The sequence below is a fragment of the Paralichthys olivaceus genome, chromosome 16 (genome assembly GCF_024713975.1).
Source record: "Paralichthys olivaceus isolate ysfri-2021 chromosome 16, ASM2471397v2, whole genome shotgun sequence".
Classification (NCBI taxonomy): Eukaryota; Metazoa; Chordata; class Actinopteri; order Pleuronectiformes; family Paralichthyidae; genus Paralichthys; species Paralichthys olivaceus.
The window spans coordinates 6,483,451-6,509,653 of record NC_091108.1 but is presented as its reverse complement, the minus strand read 5'-3'; the positions used below and the strand labels follow the sequence as shown (position 1 = coordinate 6,509,653).

General features: G+C 42.0%; 1 protein-coding gene across 1 annotated transcript; it reads left to right on the top strand.

Moving 5' to 3' along the window:
* Nucleotides 1-1,305: 1,305 nt before the first annotated feature.
* Nucleotides 1,306-26,109, top strand: yes1 (YES proto-oncogene 1, Src family tyrosine kinase). The gene is made up of 12 exons (XM_020109030.2): nt 1,306-1,756; nt 10,732-11,022; nt 12,177-12,276; nt 13,748-13,846; nt 14,790-14,893; nt 15,603-15,752; nt 17,541-17,696; nt 20,118-20,297; nt 20,631-20,707; nt 21,431-21,584; nt 22,135-22,266; nt 24,213-26,109. Exons 2-12 carry the CDS (start codon nt 10,740-10,742, stop codon nt 24,419-24,421), a joined length of 1,644 nt encoding a protein of 547 aa, XP_019964589.2. The 5' UTR covers nt 1,306-1,756; nt 10,732-10,739; the 3' UTR covers nt 24,422-26,109.
* The last annotated feature ends 94 nt before the right edge of the window (nt 26,110-26,203 follow it).

Here is a 26,203-nt window from a genome sequence, read left to right as displayed (position 1 = left end):
GAGCAAGTTATAACGTACGTGTGTGTGTGTGTGTGTGTGTGTGTGTGTGTGTGTGTGTGTGTGTGTGTGTGTGTGTGTGTGTGTGTGTGTGTGTGTGTGTGTGTGTCAGGGCAAACTTGCAGTGCTGCACTCAGTGTCAATAGGGGTCAGCAAATCACTTCTGAAGAATGGTCTCATTCATACTGAGCCTGCAGTGGTTTAGTTGTTGTCATTGTTTTTTCTAATGTGAGTTGTTTGCGAATCTCAGCGTTAACTTCCTCCATCAAGAGCCGCTACAACATTTTATCATCAATAAACCACCCACATCGATAAAATAGACCTGTAGATCAGCTTTGAGTCACAAACCTTAGCCTGGTATACAACATGTGCTTCCTGCAGATTGTTCTACAGTCTGTGCTGCTGCTGCCTTTACTTCAACAAACTTATTATACTTAGTTTAAAACGTAAACCCACGCTCACTATATCAAAAAGATAGGGGGCGCCAGATTCCTGCACATTGTCAATAAGATTCACTGAAACAGCTCTATTCTCTTTGCATTTTCATGTCTGAACTGAAAAAAAGTACATATTCTGTTTTATTATTTGATTTGATTTAGAATTAATAAATAAAAATACAAGTTTTTTATGTTTTAACGAAACCAGAAGCAGGATATTCCCTGGATGTCGGCCATATTGGGCACACGGGGAAAACCTTTCAGTAGGAGATGATGCGACGTTCAGGTGTTATTGGAAATAATACAGGTATGACTTCAGGGATACGAAACGAGAACTAGAAAGAAGACATTAGAATGTTCTCATTTACTTCTCAGAGTGTTTTCATTTTTCAAATCATCAGCTAAGAGCCACTGGGTCTAGGTTTTCTTTTCATTTACACCTGAGCTGAAATGGTGAGTGGAGAAATCACTCAGCCGATCAACAGCTGTTGATCTTTGCTGTTTTACATTATGCTATGTTGAATTGAACATTTCAACAACAAGATGATTCAAAGTAGTTTACATTAAAACTAAATGTAAATTCAACACACAACAACATAAAAAAAAACATTTGGATGAAAGTTCCGTGGGTTAAGTAGAAAATAAGAAATACAGGAATAAGAGTAAAAATGCACTGTGATTATTTGATTTAATAGCGTGCAGTGGCAAAGACAGAAATACATAAAACTTTTTTAAAAATGCTTCTCCGTGTTTAGCAGACTTGTCCCAGATGACATGTAGGATCTTGATTCTTCATAATCATCAATAGACAAAGAAAAACCTCAAAAACTTTGTATGTTTGTAGTTATCGACTAAGTATTTGAAAATCCGAGTTTCTTTTGAGCGCCTGAACGCACCATGATTCCTCCTCCGGCCTCGTCGGCTCCTCGGTGCTCGTCCGGCTATTGTTGTGCGTCTTTCAGGGAAACCTCGACCCACGAGCAGGCGGTGATTTCTGGATATTCTCACTGTTTTTACTTCGCTCCGAGCTCCGCCACATTAAGCGGCGGTTGTCGGTCCGGCGACGTGCGTCCTGGTGTGGAAGGAACATCCAGGATCCCGGCGGAGGAGGAGGAGGACTTTGGGCTGGAGAAGTGAGTTAATCGGTATGGGACAGACAGAGATTCCACGTTAGAGACACAGAGAGAGATTGTGCCTGTGCTTGTGTCGGCGGTTTTCACTCTTCTCTTCTCTGGATCGTGAAAAAGAGACAAAAGCCCGTGCGTAAAGGCACCACAGGACGCATGTAGCCGAGGAACCACGCTGCTGAGGTCGCTTTCAAGGTAAGAGGAGCTTGGTAGAAGTGTTTGGTTTGGTCCTGGGAGTGTGCTGAGCTGGGCCTCGTAGCGCTGTGACACTTGGAGAAAGTTGGGGAAGCGGTTCAGGAGAGTTTCCTCGGTTTGGTGAAAACACCGGATCGTGGCTGTGGCTGATCCAGGAGCAGATCTGTGTGCGTCTTTGATTTGGAGAAAACAAGAATAAAGTAAAGAAAACTCCCTAACCCGTCCAGGAGTCAGACTGGACCCGGTGCTTTGCAAAGGGTTCTACTCATGAAATAGACAATATAAGGAATTATGCCACACTTTGTTTGTAGGTTGCACAGATTCATTTAAAGTTTGGTTGACTTTCTTTCACTTAAGTTAAACCATTGCATTTCTCTTGTCTGCCTCACCCAATGCCCCCCCCCCCACACACACACACACACATACACACACACACACACACACACACACACACACAATCAGCTGCTGCAGGCCTCAGCTGTACTGGGCCTTCACTGCTGGACATATTGAATTACTGCAGTTTCCAAAATGACAAAACTCCTGGGAGCCTATTCCTGTACTTTCCTACATGTTCCTCTGAATCTGTAGTTTGTGTGTGTACGGTGGGTTTAAAACACAGGGGGCGGGGGTGCTGTAGTGTTGTGTTGCAGTGTGTGTGTGTACATGTGAGCATATTCAGCGTTTCTGTGTGAATGTTTCTGATGGTGTGCTTATATACTCTGGTGCCACAGTAATCCTCCTCCATGGTAATCCCTCTGTTAGTACAGCCCCAGTGGACTGGACAGTCCTGTCTCCCTCACACAGACATGGACACACACTCACACACAGCTGGGATGGAGAGGGCTGTTGGCAGAGGAGTGAGGAGCACTAACAGGTGGTGTTGGCCGTGGTTCAGCGACTTGAGTTTTAACTGGAGACATGAAGGATCCTCGGGTTCTCCTTCAGAGTCCTCATGGCATAAAAAAGACTCACACTATCATTACAGTAGCCTCATTACAAGATGAGTAAAAGTCAAAGTCTGACTTGCGTGTTAGGAAATGGAACAAATGTATGAATTTTGCGATTCTCAGATTTCAGTGAGCGACTTGGGCACAGAGAACAAGAAGAGCTCCTCTGTTTTTATAGCTTGAAGATGGCTTTTATTCTACCCCAGCCTCGCTCTAGACCCTTTGACAGGCACAGCAGGTGGCCTCAACGGCATGAATGGATGCGGAAGGAAGTTCCTCTTTCTCCTCCTCCTCTCCCCCCTCCGCTGGGCCCCCTACACTCACTGTGATTGGCAGAGATGGCAGGCTGCCCCGAAGATAAGGCCGAGCTGCGCCTCAGCGAGTGTGCCAGGGCAATTACTGTATTAGTCTTCAGTAATGGTTCACGGCCCCGGGTCGTGTCCCATCTCTCTGTGATTGTGGCCAGTGTTTACGCAGCAATTCTGTCAGCTCAGTTTTTGGTGTGATACACTGGATTTATGTTTCAGTCTATGGGCGGTTTGGTTGTAGACTTCATGTGCTGATGTTTGCACAAGTCATGGAAAAACCTCAGAAAACACTGATGCAGATACTCAGACTGTTTGTGTTAGTGCTGAAAAGATCAATAGAAAACTAATCAACAACATTGTAGTGTTCGATTAGACGGTTGTTTGGACAAAACCGGCAGTTTGACCATTTCAACTTGCACGGTGGTAAATTGAGATTTACATTTGACATCCTAGATGGTGACTCAATCTGTTTCAGTCTCTTTGCTTTGGTTTCTGGTTGAAACAAAGAACTGCAACGATGAAAAGAAAGACGTCTTCAATGTTCATTCTTTCAACTCAATTCAAAAATGATTGACAGTGATTCTGCTGGAAATGTGATGCTACCATTTTTCTGGAGGTGCACGTCAGGGTGCGGTGTAGGGCTCTGCGTAGTGTACACGTCTACACGTAGGCTACGGTGTAGCTTTGAAGCAGAGGGATGAATTGGTCTAAATGCTTCGGACATGCACTGAACTCCAGACATCCTGAAATTATCCAGAGGTTCCGCATGTGAAAACACAAATATCCGAGTCAGTTGCTCTGGGTATTGTCTTGAGTTTTTCATGTCAGTCCCCTAATAACTCTGGAGAATGTCCGAGTGAGCCCATGTGAGAGTAAAGCAGAAATATTTATTCAGTTCGCGGGTTGGCGTGATGGTGACGTCTCAAACACTCAACGGACACAAAACAAAAAAACCTGAATACAGATATCTCCGGTTAAAAAATAGGAGCCAAACACGTAGAAGACGCAGACGAACACGTCAGCTTGGAAGGACGAGATTTGTGTCGATGTGCTGTAAACAAAAACATGTGATTTCCACTGCAGAATCTACGTTATGTCCGTCCTCCTGCATACTCTACCCAGGCGCCACCCCTCGCCTGAATGCTCCACATATTTTCTGCGTCTGACTGGGGAAAATCTCCTGCTGCATTTCTCATATGTAAAATGCAAAATCTGGTGAAAGTCCAAACACAATCATCCAGACTTTTCCTGGGGTTCAAGTCCAAAACTGTTTTACTAACAGGGTTAAACGATTGATACTAATATAAGATACTTACGTGATGCCAATAACAAAGTCATTCTTTTGTCGATAACAGATATTTTTTCCCTGCGTGCTGTTATCGCTTTTCAGTGATGCACTGTGACGCTACAGCTCTACGTTACATCACATCTGGGAGCACCACAGTGTAAAAGAGCTGACCACACCTCACTGTGAGGTTGAATGTTGTCAGTGCATCAGAATAAAAGTTGTCCTGCATTTAAAAAATAGAGTAGGCTGAGTTAATGAGGGTTTGTTGCCGAGACAACCGAATTAGGGCTGCACTTTACAAGTATTTTAGTATTTTCACCGTTGAGTTATCTGCTGATTAGTAGTTTTCTACTGAATGTCGAAAATAGCTCAAATACTCATTTTTAAATCTGGAAGTGGTTTGTATGGATGTTGCTTGTCTCTATCATCAAGTTGCTTAATATTAATTTGTCAAGTTCTAATTAAAACCTGTGAAACATCATCAGATCATAGTGAAGAAAGCAGCTGTCAGTGCTGGGCAATTGATTCTCTCACAGGTGTGCTTTGGTTTTGCTCAGTACAAAAAAGCTTTGACGTTCGATACCTGCCTCCATTTTTATTCAACTTCAATGACCAACTGTAGTTTCTGATACAGCACAATTTGCATCCGTTTAGTTTTGAGGGACTTCGAAGGTTACATAAGGCAGCAGCTCAAAGGTTGAAGGGCCCCTCCCAGATCGTATCATCTTATCTGAGCGGTCACGAGAGCTGCGTCACACTTCCTGTTACAGAATGTGAAATCACACAGACTTCGCTGCAGTCATTCGTTCTGTATTATCAGGACTCCACTGAGGCATTTCTTGAATTCCCATGATAAAAATAACCTCAAATAATAATACGCTGCTTGGACAACATCAAAGCTAAATATAGAGGGACCAAAAGATGTAGTTTTTTGTTTTGTACCCATGTAATTCTCATCAATAGTAATATTACAGTAGTTCAACATATTTCGCATTGTGCACGTACAGGGAGCGGGCATTTGACATTATTGGTTTTTATGTTGTACAGTTGTTTAATACTCAGTTTTGCAAAATGTTTGTCATTCTCTGCCCATATCGACTGATATTTTTATCTTGATATCATTCTTGGCCAATTCCCTCTGGATTAATTAAATTTCCCTGCGTTTCTTTTTCCTGAGAAAACTGTCAATACCCGTTATAAACATAATCTGAGTCCAGTCTCTCGGTATAAATGGAGTCAACTGTTTGGTCTGATAACCTGTAGTGGTGAGATGTTTTTTCTTCCAGAACGTCGCATGCATGCCAGCTACAGCCAAAGCTTCCCTCCTGCGGCTCTCAGGCATTGTTTGTATTCGACCCTGTGGGAAGCGGCAGCCTGTGTCTCCTCAATCTGACACGGCATCGCTGGCAGTTTGTCACACAGCCTCGCATGTCACATGTCCTTGGATGGGGTCTGGCTCCAGCATTTGTTGGAACACATACCACTCCCTTTGTGTGCTCTTGTACAGTATGGCAGGGACTAAATTTATTCACAAATATGTGCAGAAGCATATATGTTTTTTTCAAAATTCTAATTCTGTGCCAGATTTCACGGCTAGTTTTGTTTTTTCTATGGTAATATAACGTTTGCTCTTGGACCAAAAGGGATTTAATGAGAGTTTGGGGGTTGTAGTTATGTGAAGTGTGTAAAAATGTTCCACTAACTTGAGTTTTTAAAGTCAGATCCGGTGGACTCAGTTGTGTTTACTGTGTTGATGTGGAGCCACTAAAAGAATGACACACTTCTTCCAGATAATGTCACTGTGGACATAACAGCCTCATTTAGAAAACCATCTGGGAGCGGACATACAATAATCTGTAATGAGATTTTCTTTGAATTCGATTTCAATAGAGGGTAATCGATGTCCTGGCCACAAATATCCTCAGACTTGTTTCTCAGTTTAATTTATTTTCATAGATTTTTCTTTTCGGGACTCAAACTTATGCAGCAATGTGCGTCCTCGCCGCTCTGTGAAGTGTTTTGGATAAAGCCATCCATGAAATGGAATATGCCGTTTACTGCCATGATTTTATTTACTTCTCTACAGTGATGAAACCGTCCATTCACACCAGCTGTGGTTGTAAATCTGCCCCTGCGTGTGGAAGCATCTGCTTGTTTTGAATATTGAATTGGAGCACTTGGTTTGATTGATTGTCGGGGGTTTTCGGCTCCACTGTAAGGCTGGTGTGTCTGTGCCCTTATTAGCATTTGCGCTGCTCAGTGTTAGCATGTGTATGGGATTGTGAGTCTGTGGGGGAGCACCACAAGGTACTTTCTCTTTGTCCATAACAAAAGGTAGATGTGACTGAATAAAGAGCCTTTCTCTTGGTACTGAACAGGCAGAGGTGAGGTTTTCTCCTTGGGTGGTTTCAAAGCTTCATAGTGGATTCCTTATCTAAAATGTTATTTAAACCAAACTGTTTTTAATAGACTACTTTCAAAAAAAAAAACCCAGAGGATTGATTTAGTAAGAATAGATCAATACTTTGGAGATTTTAGGATAGAACATCATCATCAACATCTTAGAGACATATTTGTGCAAACTATAAAGTCTGTTAAGTAGTGTGCTATTGGAATTCATCCCAAGCAGCCTCTATTTAGCACTAAATTTAGATCTAGAAGGTTGCAAGGAGATTGAATACCTCCAGCAAGGCTAATACCCTATCTCACCTATTTCACCAAAAAAGTGAAACACAATTCCTTCATTTTTCTTGTCTCCCTTGATTTGACACACGTTTTCATTGAGTCGCTGAAATTCTTTATGTGTCCACATTTTTACTCAGTAGCTCGTTGAGAGGGAAAAAGAGAGTGTTTGAGCCTGAGCATGAACAGCAGTAAAATGTTCTTCTTCGAGCTCTCTATAAAAAGAGCTGTTAAGTCTCTGTAGCAGCAAGAAAAGTAAGCCTATCATTAAAAACAAGACTTTCTTATTCCTTCTCTATTAATTTGATCCTTTTTGAGTTATTGATAAGTGACATTTACTATAAATACAATATCCCCAGTTTTATTCTGGATTTCACCGAAGGCCACGTCTTATATTTTTTGCCCAAGAGGAAAAGTTTGACATGCCAGATCATGTGCCAACCCTGTGGGCTCGCTCTGGCTTGTGATCTTTTCATGGCCATTTTACAAGCAAATCCTCTGGGTGCATTATACAGAAAATGGAAATGGTTGCCAATTATTAAAGAGAGGGGAGGTTTTAACATAGTTCTCAGTCTGTAATTACATGACAGAATTCAGGACCATTAATCAGAGGAGTCGTTTAGAGAAAGTGCAACCACCGTAGGAGTCATGAAGTCATCCAGAAATATTGATGGAAGTTAAATGTTTTTAATCTGCAGGGAAGTCATGACTCCTCATCTATTGAGTTGTTAATCCTGGTGATTGACTTTACATTAAAGCATACATTTCACTTACAGTTAATGTTGTGCTCCTTTGGATCGAGAATCCGGTATGAGAATCCGTTCCAGACTGATCTGATCTCAACTGGTCTGCACCAAGTAGTTCTGGATGAACCCAAATACATCCTGGATGCATCCTGAGATTCTGACTCTTTATGTTCAGACAAAAAACAACATCAATTGATCTTGAGGAACACAAATGAACGAGGTGTGTGATCCTTTGCATGTGGAGTGGGGAAGTAAGATCTGATCACAAGTGGTCACAGGTGACACATTCAGCACCACGTACTTAACTCTGTCCACTTGTGATCAGATCGCTCAGGTCGGCTGCTAGAACCACATCTCAACAGGACCAGTTACCTCCAGTCTGGAACATTTACTTCCAGGTCACAGCTGAGGATTTCAAACATTCCTCCCCTCTTTAAACTACACGCACCCTCCTTCAACATGTTTTCTCTCAGGTCGGTCGTTAGTTTGCAGTAGCTTTAGCGTCAGGGTCAGGCACTAAGTGTTTTGGACGTTTGGAAGCATGCAGTAGTTGACATGTGGGACAGGATGAGGTCAAAGGTGACGGTCATGTTATGTTGACCTCTGCTCTGTAGTCAGTGGCTTCTGTTGTGATTTTGCGAAATAGCAGAGGTCAAATGTTTCTTTTTATGGTTTAGTTTGTACCATAAAACAGTGAGGATCAGGAAGTTCAGATTATCTGAGTTAAACCATAACAAAAACAGGTATTTTCATCTGCCTTTTTGTGAAGCTTTATCCAGAAAATCCTAATGACCTGACAAAAACTAGCGTTGCTAGCTGCGTGGTAGCGTGCTCACTAAAATCTCTCATGCCTCTATGTTTCCTGACGTGTGTGGGCATCTGCATAAGCAACTGAGCACGTTCACTCATTCAAATTGAAATACATGTTTCAGACACAAACACCTGCTTTAAAAATTGTGTTCAACTATATTGTAGTTTTACTCATTTTACTGGCTCAACATTGTGATGGTTGATGAATGATGTTGTCTATCCATAGGGTGAAAACATTTTATATTGAGCTGAGATGACTTTTCATTTTTCTTTCTTGACTTGTGCAGCGTCACTTTTTCCTCTCAGACCATCCTCGCTGCTCTTCAACCTCATAATAATTCAGCTTGATTCATCCTGTTCTCACCATCATTCATCTCTCTCTGTGTTTCTGCTGCTTCAGCTTTAACACTCAGTCAATACTGTTTGTTCATGTTAGGACGTCAATGCTCCGTCCATCTGAAACAAGCAGATCCATAGATTGATTGTTGAGCCTCATTAGCTTTAGTTGTAGCTCTGCTCTTCGTGAGCCAAGGCCAGCAGAGACTAAATGAATTGTTTCCTTAGCCAGAGTTAAGTAAATTAACACAAGAAACCGTCCGTATTCAGCATTTCACCTCTTTGGATTATTTGTTTTCCTCAATCGTATTTCACTTGTGGAAGAGTCACAGAATAAGAACTATCTTTACACCAAAATGGCAGGATTTTCCTAGTAAAACAGGAGCACAGGACTTAAACATATCAACCAACATCTCCTATATTAAATCCTATAGAGAATGCAGTCTGTAGAAAGCAGACCTCTCTGAATGAGGTGCATGAAGTCATCTGTGTTCACTACTATAGCGTGCAGGCTATTAATCCTGGGTTTGAGCGATTAATCCTGGGTTTGAGCCTCATCACTCTCAGTGCCAGACTTTTTTTTTTTATGCTCAATAAAATGTAGTTTGTGCCTATTTTGTATCATATACTGTTTTTGGTTCATGTAGTTGTAATCTGTATATTTCTCACATTAATTATTATTTTTCAATTCCAGTGTTTTTAAAGCTTTTACATGGTATGCAACAATCTAATGTCCCCTTTACTTGAGTTTATGTGATTTCTTCGAGATATTGCATATTGAACAGGGTTTATTCAGACTTAATGCACCTCTGTGGTGGAGGTCTGCGCTCCACTGAACCATCGGTCCTTGACAGACATCTGAAGCTTTGCTGTAACACGTTACACACGTCAGAACATGTATTATTGGCCGTGGGTCAGTCCCGGAGTCTTCATCTGTAGAAGCTTGTTTTCAAGTGTACTCTCGGAACAAAACACACATGAACTGAAGGTGACACTTTATTCTTATGATAAGACAGACACATACAAACACACTTGTGCAATAACTGATGTACAGTATTTATTGCCTGTGAAGACATCCCAACTACTCACTCTGAGACCAACACCAACAGAGATATTTATATATTTACATATATTTATATATTTTAGTTCCACATTAAGTATTTAGATTTTTGTCTTTGAAGAAGAGGAAACACACACACAGGGTTTCATATATCAGTTAGCTCAGGAGGGAAGAGCAACAACTCCAGAGGCTGAACATTTGGTTGTCCCTCTGAAAGCTGTTTCAGCAATGGAATGATCTCAGGGGAGAAATGGCCATGAGCTGTAATACGATCTTGTCTCTACCTCGGTTGGCTTGTTGAGCTTTTGTTGGAACTTGTGAAGTCTTGTGAGGTCACTCGCTGGCCTTCAGTCTTTGTTTTCTTGGTGGTAGTAATGCTAAGACCCTCCAAAGAGCTTCAGGCTAGTATGAGGAATATCACAAATATGTCTCACTTTCTCACCCTCATGACAAAGCACATTGACATTAACATGCACAATCAGCCATTGTTAGCTGTGGCTGATTTATGAACTGTCCAGACTAATTCCTGACCATGTTAATAGTTGAAATGCTTATGATAACCGAGGAGTCGCCGATAACATGATGCTCTGTATCTCTTCTGATCTCGTAATGATCATCTTCATATGTTATTCAACATATAAAATGTTGGAAATGAGAAGCTGAGCAAAAGACAACCCGTAATTTCTCAGAAGACGTTTTGACCAAAAGTCCCAGAAATCTTAAATCCAATGTACTAATCAATATAAACGCAACCAGACAGTTGAAGTCAATCGTCCTTGTCCCTCTTCTTTCTTGCAGGCTTGACAATGGGTTGCGTGAGGAGTAAAGAGGACAAGGGCCCGGCACTGAAGTACCGACCTGAAAACTCAAATGCAGCGCCAGTTAACGCCCACCTGGGCCACTATGGGCCCGACCCCACCCTGATGGGTCATTCACCTGCCATGAAGCCACACAACAACAGCTACAACAGTCACGCCGCCTCCCTCACACCCTTTGGCGGGGCATCCTCGGTCATGACGCCCTTCGGTGGTGCCTCCTCCTCCTTCACCTCGGTGGCCGTGAGCAGCCCCTTCCCCGGTGTCATCACAGGTCAGGCTGATGAGAGGATTTAAGGTTTCAGAGGGGAACACGGCAGAATGTGGACTTTGAAACTGCTTAAAAAGTTCCTTGACATGATTGAATTGTCGTTATCATTCAAATAATTTCATGAAACCTTGGGTTCCTAAGCCCACCGGAGAAAAACAACTGAAGCTTAATGTGCTGCTTTGTAATAGAACCTAAAATGAAGTAGATGCATTTTTCAACGGAATATACTTTCTGAAAATATAATATTATTTTCCTCCCTCCCTTTCAAACTTTTCAGTGTCGTCATTATGTGTACATCAGTGTTCAACTTCAGAATAGAGTCGGCTGAAAATTTGCTATGCACAGGATGTTATGAGCAGCAGATGTTATGCAAATTAGACATTTGAAACAAGTCGGCCAAACATCAAGGCCGAACAGAAACCCAAAATAAGTCTGTAATATGGGAAGCAATGCAGCAGGCGTGGCCCCTCCTGAGCCAAAGGAAACAATTGCATGCTCTGAATTCAATGACTCGAGTTAAAAAGTTTTATTCCCAACAAGACTTTGACTCGGTAAGACTTTTTGATTAAGGATTTGTCGGTGATGGAATTGATGCTCGCTGACATCAAACGTAATCTCCTGCTATTCTGGGCTGTTAATGCATCTTAGATTGGATGGGTGAATTATGCAGTAAACATACACGACACACAAGAATGATTCTTCCTCTCAACGTGCAGCACACACACGCACGCACGCACACACTGTCCCTGTCTTACTCTTTAAAGTAGGATAATCTGGCCTGAGGAACTGCTGTGCATCTAATCTCGCCTGTTGAATTTCCTCCCAGAGATAAAGATATCAGTCATGTCGTCCCTCTGCTCCGTGTGTCCAGACCACGGACAAACTCTTTCCATTATGAACGAAAGATGAAATGATCCGTTTCATTCACTGACTGAAGTGATGTCAGTTAGGAAGTAGGACACAGGTGTACTCTGTGAAACAGTTGAATTTATATCAGAATAACAGTTTATCTGTTTCATTAGTGAAAGATAAGACTATATATACAACACTATTTAAATATCTCAATAAGCAATATTGAAGGAAGCAGCTATTTTTAGTCACTGTGTGATTACCTAGTTGTCGTTTATGCTCTAACGCTCAGTTTCTCTTGATTCCAGGTGGTGTCACTTTCTTCGTAGCGCTGTACGACTATGAGGCGAGAACGTCAGATGATCTGTCTTTTACAAAAGGGGATCGATTCCAGATCATCAACAACACGTGAGAACATTCGCTTTTTTCACACCAACAGATACCTGCTGGTCGGACATGTGTGGGTGTGTACATGCTTGCATTTGTGCAGTGACCACGTGTGTGTGTGTGTGTGCGTGTGTGTGTGTGCATGTGTGTGTTTTAAATGCCTCATTGTATTCAGGTCTGATATTAAGGCTGAAATCTGTCTGGGTTAATGGGGTCCTCTAATGGGCCATCTGTTTAGTCCCCATCGCTATGTTCCCGCCACAGTTTGCTTCTCCGGTTTATATTCGGCTACTGTCAGCTGAAACGTATAATGCAGCTCCAGCATTTAGCAAAACAAATAGAATAAATATTTATAAACGACATGAATATCCTGAATGTGTCTGAAGAAAGTCATTAGAATATTTTACTCCATCACTCATTCTCTTGAGTTTCCCTCTTTAAGTAAATAATGAGAAGAATAATTTGTTTTATGCCATTTATATTTATACACTGCTGTTCGTCATTTGACATCTGTTTTGTTGTAGTTATGCTCGTTTCATCTAAAAGAAAACACCAGCAGATTATAAATACATTTTGTTCCGTCCGTAAGGCCGACTGCCAGCACATCATTTTTTTCCCCCAGGTGTGCACAGGTGTGAAAATGGGCTTAGCTCCAAATGCTCTACATTCTATCCTCCTCATCCATCATATACTGTACAGACTTAAACCGCTCGTGTTGCGTTTACAGTGATGAATCTAGTGTCTGCTCTGAGAGAAGAGGACAGATGTTTCTGTTTCTCCTCCTTTAAATTTAAACCCACACATTTGCTGTAAAACTCAGATTTTCACATATTTTTAACATCTGTCACTTTGGTCTTAAACTGCGGCAGCTATGCAGAAGCATTTACCACCTTTTATTCCATCCATTACAATATCTTGACATCAGTGGTGAAAAGTAACCAAGTACATTTAGTCAAGTGTTGAACATAATATTAAGGTACTTGTTGTTAACTGGACTCCACCTTCTGCTGCTTCAACCCGACTACAGATGTGAATATCCACGCTCGGCCAATCGTGGGTCAGTCTCAGCGGTCCACTGTGATGTTTCAACCTGTTTTTAAAGCATCAAATAACTAATTTAAAACCAAACTTTCAGGAAACATTCAAACTTGAACGTCTACCGAAAGGGAAAGAAACTACATTTGAGAAAAAAACATATTTCACAAAAAGCAAATCTTAGCGTGGCTCTGAATAATCATTATTAAGACGTTAATAATGTTATATATATTAACACGTCAGTCAAGGGACATTTGTCTGATTATTGATGCATTTTGTGGAATAATTGATTTGGCAGATGAACTCTTCTCCCGATGACTCAGATACCTGACGTAGTTGAATGACGCGTAATGTGACCTTGTTCTTTCTTTATCTTTCTAAATGTGTGTGCCATCAATCTTTTTCTTTCCTTTTTTTAGAGTAGGTTCATTTTTCATTCATGCTCTTGTGCCTCCAGGGAAGGCGACTGGTGGGAGGCTCGCTCCATCAACACCGGACAGAAAGGTTACATCCCCAGTAACTACGTGGCTCCAGCCGACTCCATACAGGCTGAAGAGTAAGAGCTTGATGCTGTGATTCTAACACGATGTCTGTGACCTTCTCTTTAACACCTTAATTATTTTATTTTATTCTCTCCTCCTCATTCCATTCCTGTTTGTCACCCTGCTCAGTCAGTTCTCTGAGCTAGACGACATTATGCAGCTGGGCCGTCACATATTGTGACTAACCCATCACACACACAGGAGGGAGTGTAAAAACAATGGAGCCCTGTATTAACAATGAGAGCCGGTAGCGTTCCCATTGCTGTTTAACCGGTGTAACAGAAACATTAAGGAAATGTGCAGCTTTTAAACAGTGTTGGCCTGGTGTACAAGTGGCTGATGGGATTTTTTCTAACACAAGCTATTAAAAAACGTCGGTTAACTTTGCCTCTAGTCCAAAAAAGTGACTCAAATTTCTGTTTCATTTGAAAATTCGTCTGAAGAACAAAATATGCCTGTAAGCTTTTTGAGTTTGTCAGTTTCTTTTTGAAGGAGCAGCCCTGATATTTTACTAATTTATTCATCACAACAGTGATAAAGGTTTTTATGGATTTCTCGTATGTAATAGGAAAAGCTGCAGCCTGGAGCAAAGTTAGTAATCAGCTTTGATGAGAGTCGCATTGGTCCTAATCATATTTAAACTACACTGAATGAGAGTTCAACCTCGGACCACATAAAATAACTTGATGTTTAATGTCAGGTAATATCAGCTTTATTTATTTTTATTATTTATGTTTAGTTTGCCAATTTCATACCATGATTTCAAAGATCCAAACAGAGACTTTCCAAATCTCCAACATCTACATATAAAATAAGATAAAACTTCATTGACCCACACACTTTTTGAAATTCAGTAGATATCACTAGCACAGTGTTTTCAGTCCTCTGCTTGTACAGAATTCATCAAAATGAGGGCTCCTCCTGAGACTGACTGTCGGACTTTGTCTCTGTTGACAGGTGGTACTTTGGTAAGATGGGCCGCAAAGACGCGGAGCGCTTGTTGTTGCATCCAGGGAACCAGCGGGGCACCTTCCTGGCACGAGAGAGTGAGACGACTAAAGGTAAGAGAATTTATTCTTGTTGAAGCAGGACTGGGATTATAATGCTGCAGTTTTAAAACAAGACTATGATGTCAGTTGTATTTTTGTCAGTGTTATATTGTGAGGCATTCAATTACTCCACCTACACCTGGCTTTAAAATGTGTCTCGTATGCATTTTCTATAAAGATATGAATTTAACCGGATCACATTTACAGGAGTGCTCTGCTTTATGTGTTGTTGTACCGGCTACTGACTCGTAGCTGCCAAGCTGTTACTTAGCTGGTCTGGAAAAGGCGCATGTGGTCGCACATTTCCGGAGGATGATGCCAAAGTGTCCTTGGGTAATTGGGCAAGATACTCAACCCCAAATGATAAAAGTGCATCATATGTTGTAGTAGCCCTGTACGAATGTGTGTGAAATTGGTTTGTGCTGAAAAGCACTTTGGATAGTCAATAAAACGAGATAAGTGCTTTACGCAAACCAAACCACCTTAGATCACCATCCATCCTCAGTGCTCCTGAATGCTCATGTTGTCAAACACCATTCAGATCATTGTAATGCCAGGTGTAAATGGGGTAAAGTTAGGACAGTCATATTTGATTATACATGGCTCAACCATGTATTTATATAGGGCATTGAAATGGAAAGTAAAATAATGACTTCATGTAGGTTCGAAGTCAAGTTACATATGTTTGTATTGCAATTCAGAGCATCTGTATATTTTGAAGGTGCCTACTCTCTTTCTATCCGGGACTGGGATGAGGTGAAGGGAGACAACGTTAAACACTACAAGATCCGCAAGTTGGACAACGGTGGTTATTACATCACCACTCGGGCCCAGTTTGAGATGCTACAGAAGCTGGTGAAACATTACACAGGTATGTAGCATGTCCACTGTTTCCACCCACACATCTTATTCTCATGTAGGTAGGTAGCATTTAGGCAAAGTGTTGTTTACAACAGGGACAGATGCTCCGGCTCCAGGAGCAAGTTGGTTATTTGTCCTTTCGAACTCGTGTTTTTTAACCTGCGGTGTGTTTTAGGCAAAGGTGTCATTTAGGTAGTTTGGGGTTTGTTGTCTTTTTTGAAGGTTTTCTGAAATATAAGTTGTCCTTGTTTCCTGCGCCTGTTTAATTTGAGACTTCAGTCAACAAATGCAGTGCTGGCAGAGGACAATGCATTATTCAGCTGCAGATCGGCTGCTGGGAAATGTTATTGAATACTTTTTTTTGCTGAAGCTTTTTTCCTTCTGTTCATCTGTTGCATGAAATATCTTCACTGAGACTAAAAACAAATCCCAAAAAAGCAATACCATGTGAGGCTACATCCGCACCACTACATTTTCATTTGAAAACGCATCGACTCTGCTATGGATCCGTCTTAGTTTGAAAACTCCGGGGAAGCATCTTTAGTCTGGCCGGTCAAAAAGGGAGCTGTTTGGAAACTATGACATAGACACTCGAGACCACTTGCTGATTGGGTCTTTTCCTTCACGACTTCCTCACACTTCTATGACGGGACCCCCTTCAACCTGCATCAGCCTCGGCTCCCAGAGTAGAAACGCTACATGGATCATTCGAAGCATTGCTGACCTTGTTGTCTTTGCTATCAGCCTTTGTGTAGTTAAGTTCTGCATTATACAATAAAACAACTGCTGACATGCGTAGGAGATAAGCGTTTATTTGAGAAATCTGGGTTCCGTGTCCAGCGGGACCTGTGCGGGACGCACTTGCCTTCCTGTTTAAATATGAGTGGTCACGAGATGTCCATCTTCAGGAATAAGTATGGATACGGATGTAGCCATAATACAAAAAATGCTTTAGTATAAACTGCTGCACGACACTATTAAGCGGGCAGCTGTCCTTAAAAGTCCCCCAGTGGTCACAAGAAAGTGTCTGGACGTAGAACAAACTGTTTATCGTTGCAAGAATAACATTCCAACTCAGAGAAGCAGATTCCAATAAACACAAGGACTTCAGTTATGTGACTCTTTCAACAATTTCTGGTCTTGTATTGTCGACCCTGCCCTGCTCGTTTCCACATAATTCATGTCATTGACTCACTGACTGCGATGCTCATTATAACTGACGACTGGTACATTCAGGCTTTGCGCTGCCTAATGTCCCTGGAAGTGTGGCCTCTGAAGTCCCTACAGACGTGAGCTGAGAAAAATGGATGTCACCTGTGGAGTGGTTGAATAAAACACACTGGTTTTGTGCAGAATAAAAATGGGACATTTCACAAGCTGTGGTCTCTGTATCTGAAAACCTTCAGCACATTTTTATCTTGTTTTTGTTTTATAATAAATTCAAGTCCAATGTGGTTCACATTGTTATGGTGAAATAACCAGAAAATTGGATCATGTCTAGAGGGGAACATAAAAAAAAAATGAAATGCTTATTCTGTGAGGAATGACAGTAGAAGCAATGGCTCGGCAGCTCTGTAATTTTGCTTTATTGTACTTTGATTACAGTTATAAGTGCAATATTTGATTCAGCACATCTGCAGTACTTCAAATGTAGTATGTCTCAGGATGCACTTAACTCTGGTTGTGTACTTGTTTAACAGCATGGTGATGTGAAATAGCAGCCTGATCAATGACGAGCTCCACACCTAACGTTTGTTTATTTTTGCCCCGTGTGTCTTTACTTGTCCGTTCCTTTCAGAACATGCGGATGGTCTGTGCTACAGATTGACGACTGTGTGCCCGACAGTGAAGCCTCAGACTCAGGGACTAGCCAAGGACGCCTGGGAAATCCCACGAGAGTCCCTCCGTCTGGAGGTCAAACTGGGGCAGGGCTGCTTTGGAGAGGTCTGGATGGGTAAGAGACCGACGCTTTTCCACACCACACAGTGTATCGCGTGTTTCAGAAACACACATACTCACATCTGCTGTGCATATTGTCTTGTAATGTGGTCTTTGAATGAATCTGACCAAGAACAAAACACTCCTTGTAAAATCTTTGACTGTTATTATGGCTGTGTTGGAATTTTATTGTAGTGAACACCACTTGTGCTCTCATACAACGTAAGTGCAGTTTACGTTTGGGAAAGTGGAATACACGCATCACTTACGCCTGTTAACTGGCTGGCTGCATATTTTCTGTGGAGCCATTTATTCTCCATTAGAAGAAGGTTAGATTAAAATGAGATGGTAGGACACAGTTAATATCATATTGATACCATCATAACAAGGTCAGCACTGAATGTCTCATGCGTGAAGTTGATGTCGACCATTTGACAGTTTTATTGCCTTACAGCAACAACTTATAAATAAATAAAAACAACAAAATGAGTGTGAACCTCCAAGTTCACGAGAATGAGATCTAATAGTTCAGTCTTTGTCCTTGTGAATGTGTAACAAAGGTTCTATCACTACCGGGTTGGATTTAATAGTGTATACGTGTACGTGGCATATTGATGAATCAAGCAGGGCAAGTGCAGTGTTTCCTCAGGAATCTTTTCAACAGCTGAACGTGATTCATATTTTACCATCCAGATTACAACTAATAATATTAAGTGTCACAAAATGATCAAATTTAAATTGCACCTGGAGACACTGAAGCTGTATGTATAATATATATACGTATATCTATATATATATATATATATACCTCTGCTGTAGATCTGCTCCGGACACTGTAAAACCCTACATGAAGAGAATACGGGTCAAATTATGAGAAATTGTCAACAAAATACATGGAAGTCAGATGTGGCTGATGTATTCAAGATTGTGTCTAACTCAGTGGTGATGAGTGTGCTGAGATACACAGGAAATAATCTGTGGCCTCCATCATGCATTTTACATACATACATTAAATCTTATATCAACAACAAACATTCCTACACTCTGTAATATAGATTTTTTTAAACAAGCAAATATCATGAATAAGTAAAGAGTAAAAACAAATGTGTACATGCAGTATGCTTACAAGGCCATTAGTGCTTACATACAGAAACACAGTATCCGCCCTGCATTATTTATGACTGATGTAAATTTAATGTAAAACAATCCAGAAGTATTAAACGTGTATGAGCAGTGTGTGTTCATAGAATGATTCATATCAGCATGAAATGGAGTGGAGATGACCTCAGCACAGAGCTCGCCTTGCTGCCACACTGACCCACATACTGATGTAAACGCTGATTACTGATTGCTGTTGGTTGGACACGCACGCACGCACACAGGGATCTCGGCGATCACAGGTCACCTCCTACACTTGAGTTCCCCGGGCTGTCTGTGAGACGGGCGGCCTTTCAGCTCTCTTCTTTCATCTCTCGCTCTTTCATTAAGCCTGGCCTGGAGCAAGCCTCGACCTGCAAGCCTCCATTGAGCAATCCCAGGAATCCCTCTGTGTCGCTCCCTGCACTGTTTGTTCTTGATGGGTGTTCTGATCTACACAGTGAAAATCCCTCCTCTGCTCATGTGTCATTCTGCTTTTTAAATAAGTGTGTGCTTGTGGCTTTGGCTCCCGCTGCTCTCCTATGTCCGCCTCATATTATTACCAATAATCATTGCCCTACTTTGTCCTTCAGTGCGCGTGTCTGTGCTTGTGTGCACGCAGCTTGTTCAATATGAATCATTCATGAAGGTCAGCCTTATGACGGAAGCAGTAGATCTCCCGGCTCAGTTCTTTGTATGTAAGCAGGGCGTGAGTAAGTGGCTCTCAACCAGGAAGTGGCTGATTATTTAAACTGTCGTGTCCTTTTACTCCCGAGTGGCTCTTTGCACATGGGAACGCTGCCAGAGATCAGTGGCATCAGAGAGGATTGCAGGACTGACGTTTCAATCACTTAAAAAAAGGATTGAGAAAAAGTATAGGGGCTGAATGTGAGAATGCAAATGTCACAGTCAGTCGCTCCTGACATTTTCCAGAACTGTTCCTGCCACCCCCCCCCCCCCTGTCATGAAAATGTGAAAATACAGAAAGAAGATGTCTGGAAAATTACCAGGGAGCGCGTGGGCGTGTCGATGACGTTTCTAGCACGTGACGGATGTGAAAATATGAAAAATTAAATTAAATAAATAAAAAGAATACAAATGTCGATGTACAAGAGGTAGAAGCTGCAGACAAAGATGTCCACTTGGAAAGACAGCGAGATTGTAGAGCTTTTGGCGATAATGGCCAACGCGGGGTCTCATGTCCTGTGCTTCTGTCCCCTAACAAAATGAATTATTTCCTCAATCATGCCTTTATTTGTGGTTTACATCAAACGTGAGTGACTGTTTTGTTTTCATTCAGGCACATGGAACGGCACCACTAAGGTGGCGATCAAGACCCTGAAGCCCGGCACCATGTCCCCTGAGGCCTTCCTGCAGGAGGCTCAGATCATGAAGAAACTTCGACACGACAAACTGGTGCCTCTGTACGCTGTGGTGTCCGAGGAGCCCATCTACATCGTCACCGAGTTTATGGGCAAAGGTAAGAACTGAGAACACAAAGAGAAACACTAGCAGGTGATTGGGAACCAAGTGATAAAGATGGACACTAAGCAGAGAAAGTTAACTATACAAAGCTGAACAATATATCATAAAACAATATCAATGCTCATTTCTCTGCTTATAAAGAAGAAGAGTTAAAAACTCAGGAGTTAAACTCAGTCTTCAAACCTAATTGTAAAATATAATTGTATATGTATTAGCAGCTGTTGCTGAACTTCAGTTTCAGATGATACTGTGTTTCTTCTTGTATTTTGTTCGTACACACCTCGATGCATTGACCCTGCGTGACAGCCGTCTGCTTAACTCTCGACAGGTAGTCTGCTGGACTTCCTGAAGGAGGGCGATGGTAGATATCTGAAGCTGCCGCAGCTGGTGGACATGGCTTCTCAGGTAGGAACGAAACTCAGCATCTGAATATTAACACAGACCCGGCAGCTCCCCGTGCCTCACTCCTGCCCAGCTGCTGTTCTCACTCAGCCTGAGGGAATGATGATTATGCATCGGCAGCAAAACAAAGAGACTTTCATGTGGACAAATGTGTGTGAGACAAATATTCAGTCCCTGTGAGTGAGGGTTTCTGTTTGTTCTCCATCTGGCTGTCATATTTATTTAATATCCAACCTGACATCTCTACCCTCGTCTCCCTCACCGCTGCATGTGCCTCCCCTCGTTCTCCACCACTTAACTGCCTGTAGCAGTTAAACACTGCTCATCAGAGGCCACTTAAGCTCACTGGTTCAGTCGCCTACTGTGATCTGCTCTTAATTCACCTCTCCACACTCTGTGGGACCCCCCCCCCCCCCACTCGTCCCCACTCGTCCCCACTAAATCGAGTGGAAAAGTGTTTGAGAATTAGAACGAGGCTGATTCCCTGAGATGGAGGAGTTGGAGAGACGTTGTTCTTCTTGTCACATGGTCTGCATTCAAATCTGGGTCAGATCAACATGAATGAAGAGTATTTTTTCTGTCACCACTTAGTTAATGTTGAGATTAGTTTTTTACTTGAATAAAGCTAAAAATGAACTTTCTACGACACCTTCATTTATTTGCATCCTGAGCTCGTTCTCTGCTGATTCTCTGTTTGATTCTCCGTTCTGTCTGATCTGTTGGCAGATCGCAGACGGCATGGCCTTCATCGAGAGGATGAACTACATCCACAGGGACCTGAGAGCTGCCAATATTCTGGTGGCTGATAACCTGGTGTGTAAGATCGCAGACTTCGGCCTGGCTCGGCTCATCGAGGACAACGAGTACACTGCCAGACAAGGTTTGTGTTGTGTGTCTTGAAATTGTTGCACTTAGATGCTTGTTTTCTTATTTGTGAGAATTTGAACAAATGGACATCACATTTATTCTGAATGCTTAAAATCTGACCAGGTACCTTTAATTCATGTCTGATCATCACTAGAGCCTCAGACTGAGTTTAAAACAAACGATTTAAAGAAGGTTGATCCATCATTTTACAGCTTTTGTTACTTTTCTATAATATCTTGTGATCGTGAACTGAATATAAAATCTGGGTTGACGGTTGAACATTAAAAGCTCTTTGAAGATGTGACATTGGACGTGTAATTGTGAGAAATAGATTTCATGCTTAACTTAATGACAATAAATAATCAGCAGATTGATTATTTAAAGCCCCACCTCCAGTTTCTATCCGTCTCTGTAATCACCACTGTCCCATTGTTCCTTCTAAAGTAATTAGATATTCACACAATTTTCATGAATTGAAGAAATATTCAGCTAATGAATCCACGATAAATAAAATTTGTTGAGATCTCTTCCGCCTCCTTGACTCTTCCTTCTCTCTGCATCAGGAGCTAAATTCCCCATCAAGTGGACGGCTCCTGAAGCTGCTCTCTACGGCCGCTTCACCATCAAATCAGACGTCTGGTCGTTTGGTATACTACTGACTGAGCTGGTGACCAAAGGCAGAGTACCATACCCAGGTGTGTTTATATTTAACATCGGAGAAATCCCTCTTTCCCTCCCTGAAGAACACGAATGGAGAACATCCAAGTTTCCCTCATGGGAAACATTCATATTCATAATTCACTTTGTCTTCAACACGCTGATGTGATTCAGATGCTTTAAATAGTGTTTTCTCTCACAAGCAGATCAGAATAGAACAGAACTGCATATAGATGATATGAGTCAACACAGATGTCCAATGATTTATCAGTACATGGGAAAGTACCTCTGAATCTCCCTGTGTCCCTGCCGCCTCATTTCTGCCCCCTGCTGTTTGTGAGCAGGACTGCAGCGTGTCTGGTGTGGGCAGGCTTTGACTGGCACTGATTACAGGCTGTGCCATATGGCAGACTTAACCACCATCTCTTGCGGAGGGCCATCTGGCTCCTCTGGCCTCTTTGGTTTCAGTGCAAACCGTACAGTTTAATTAATTCACCACAGAGAGTTCTGAGGGCTGAACCCCCTCGTTCCCCTCCTCAAAATGGTTATATGACTCACGGGGCACTGGTGGCTCTCGTCCTGACGTGCTGCGGTATTTTTGGGGAGTTCTATTTTGGTTCCCTTCCTGGGTAGAGCAGAAGGCAGGTATACCAAGCGTCTGCATGGGAACACATCATCTTTATCTATTTTGGTCCGTGTGTATATATAGATACACACACTCTCACGTATATATGACAGGCTGAGGATTCAGACATAAATCAACCTAACAACCCTCAGCATCCGACACCGCCATATCCTGGCCTCAGCAGTTGCTGCTGCGGGCTTTTCCTCTCTCCGAGTGTGAGATAATCTGATCCCCACTCTCCCACCGAGAGATGCAGGGGGGTGGAGGAGTGCTGGTGGTGGCGGAGGGGGAGATGCGACCATGACCACTGTCTCAGTGTCATAACCTCTTTTAGCTGCAGTTAAGCTCCCCATGGAGCGGTCTCTGTGTCACAGGGTTCAGATCACAGTCTTCCTGTCCTGGGAAGGAATCCTCTCGCAGGGCAGGAAGGAACAGAACATGTGCTGGTTGAAATTGCTGCAGCTGCAAAGTTAGACACTGGTAATGTTTTATTATATATTATATATGTGTGAACACTGAAATAGACATTTTATCTTATTCCAGAAGTCTTGGACTGTCTGTATGTAGCTCACGTATCTTGAGAACTGTTAATCTTATCGATGTCACACTTGGACACAAGGAAGTGCTCTGTCGAATTTGGTGAGATTTGAATAAATGATCCGTCTAATATTTATAAACATTTCCGAGGACCAGCCCTCTGTAGTCAGGGCGAGGGGGACTCGTCAAACATAAGTGACAATCTTGTCGATCTCGACAATAAAGTCAAGTGGTCACGACAACTGATTCTCCAGCTCCGGGTTCTGTGAACTGAGTCGAGCTTCACTGAACTTTTCATAAACCGATGAACGGCTGTTAGTGCAGCAGCGGTGGCTTCAGGGTCCAGAGGCAGGTCTTCACACACTGCGTCTCAATAACTGCACATCACAAGAAACCTTCATCACCACATTACCTGTTGTTCCCCACAGGCAGGTTTAGAATAATCACTGCACTAGTTTCTACAAATCACTGACTGACCTTTTCCGCTGTGTGTTTTAACCTCAACATTCACGACAAATGTTCTAGGAAATAATGACCCAACTTCCACAAAGTGTTTTCTTTTTTAACACGGTGGTTGTGTGGGCATGTTCTCCCACTGTTAGCTGCATGAGGCCAACATCTTCTGCTGCCTGCAGCTGCATACTGGGTTGTTTCCAAATTAAATTTCTTCACCAGCAAAACTTTAGTAAAATCAATTTCCTTAGTTTCACTTAAATAACAGAGGATGATATGTGGGCGCAAGTTTTTCATTAAAGTTTCATTTTGTAAACTCCAAAAATCTCTGGTGTCCATTTACATCCTGTTTCCCGTTCTTTTTTCCAGGTATGGTGAATCGAGAGGTACTTGAGCAGGTAGAGAGAGGGTACCGCATGCCCTGCCCCCAGGGCTGCCCCGAGTCTCTTCACGAATTGATGCGGCACTGCTGGAAGAAGGAGCCGGATGAGAGACCCACATTCGAGTACATCCAGTCCTTCTTGGAGGACTACTTCACCGCCACAGAGCCACAGTACCAGCCAGGGGACAACCTCTAGTCTGATTTCAGGACAAACTCTTTGTCACTGCAGAGAAGAGCTTTGCAGAGCTCAAAGCATCGGACAACAGAGGAGTTCAACAAGGCTGTGGATGCTTTGCTGAAGCTGCAGAGAAAGATATTTTACAAACTAGTCCACAACCACACTGGCTCACTTGCAAATGCAAGGAAAAATAAATAATTTTTCGGAAGTAGAGGTTTGTCCCTTGTGTCCCTGGGGACCAAATATTTGAGGAGGTGTCCAAGTGTGCAGATTGGTGCTGGTACGTTAAGCTCTGGGAACCCTGCTAATCAGAATAATCCACATGGACTGGCCACAACACTGTGATCCAGCAGAGAGGGATTGTCTCCTGATTCAAATCTACAGATGCACAGTTAGTTTTTTACTTTTTATAAATGATAGATTTCCCTCATCTGCTCCAATTCTCCCCTTTTTATTTTATTTGACAAACACGATGCTTTGATGTTGCAGTCCAGATCTTTTTATATGTACGAACATGAGTTTGGTTTGTTGGTCGATGAGTATGTTGTGGGGTTTTTTTTTAAAGTGACCAGCGGCTGTGGTTGAGTTGTGAAGTATGTACTGTGACTGTAAAGCTTTGTCAGAGAACGGTGAGGTGAAGTAAACGGGGGGAGGGGGTGGGAGATGGATGTAAGAATGTTTTGGGATCAGATGTTCACACAGGATGTGCAGACAGTGTGTATTTCAGCAGGTGTTATCAGACGGACGAATGAGAATATGAAAGTGATTTGCATGATTCTTTTTAACACTTAAGCAGAGAATCACGTCTGTTTATTATGTTTCTACATTTTTCATTTAAATGGGGACTTAAAATCATTAAGATGTATTTTGATATTTCACAGATGCAAAAAAAAAAGGAGATTTCTTGTTTAGCATTTTATAAATGTTTTGAAATGGACACTTCAGCTGTGAAACAGAAGTCAGATCGAGATTTCTTTCTTCCGTGCACAACTCTGTTAACAGACTCTAACCCAGTTCTCCTTACGTTGCACACGTCTACACAGTTTAATGATGCAGTAGATGAGTCAGTGATCGATGGGCGAGGGAACTGTTGTGTTAACTTCCTGTTGTGTCACGCAGATATGCAGCTGTTGTATTTCTTCCTGTTGGTAAAATCCCACCGACCTCTGACTCTAACACGACGTCAGGTTCTGTCTGCTGGTGGGAAACCAATTCCACAAATTAATTTGAGAACTGCAACTATGCACAAACCATCCAGCGATGTTAACCAAGAATATGTGTATCTCCATTTTCATCCTATGGTTTTTCGATTTCTTATTCCCCCAGCGGTGAACGTGATGGATCACTTCTGGAACCAGAAATTAATGGAAGCAGACGAAACAGAAACACCTTGCACACGCTCGGCTCCAGATGGAGCTTTAGTGCTTTATAGCGATTGAGAATATAAAGTGTTTAGAGGTACTTCCACTGTGTGATGAGAGAATTGAGATGATTTAATTCAGCAAGAAAGCTCAAGAATTGGACAAAGATGTGAACAGATTCTTTTTTTAATTATTATTATTTCTTTCTGTGCGTCGCTCACGAAAAACCTAATATGTGATCGTTCCTAAAGGTGGGGACTTGAGCTAGTGGAGAGATAATAATGAAAATACTGAGAATGGTAACTAATATGATTTTTGTACAGAAAAAATAAAAGTTTTACTCAAGGTTTTCCCTCAGGTTCTTTTCCTCCTCATCCACATTCAGACAGTTTGAACATTTATGAATCATTCATGACTCACATAGTTGAACATTCACTCT

Bases quoted from the DNA above. Each gene is read 5' to 3' on its own strand.
- yes1 (XM_020109030.2), top strand. From the start codon at position 10,740: ATGGGTTGCGTGAGGAGTAAAGAGGACAAGGGCCCGGCACTGAAGTAC. The intron at 12,277-13,747 runs GTGAGAACATTC...TTGTGCCTCCAG, and splicing joins TTCCAGATCATCAACAACAC to GGAAGGCGACTGGTGGGAGG. The intron at 20,298-20,630 runs GTAAGAACTGAG...AACTCTCGACAG, and splicing joins CACCGAGTTTATGGGCAAAG to GTAGTCTGCTGGACTTCCTG.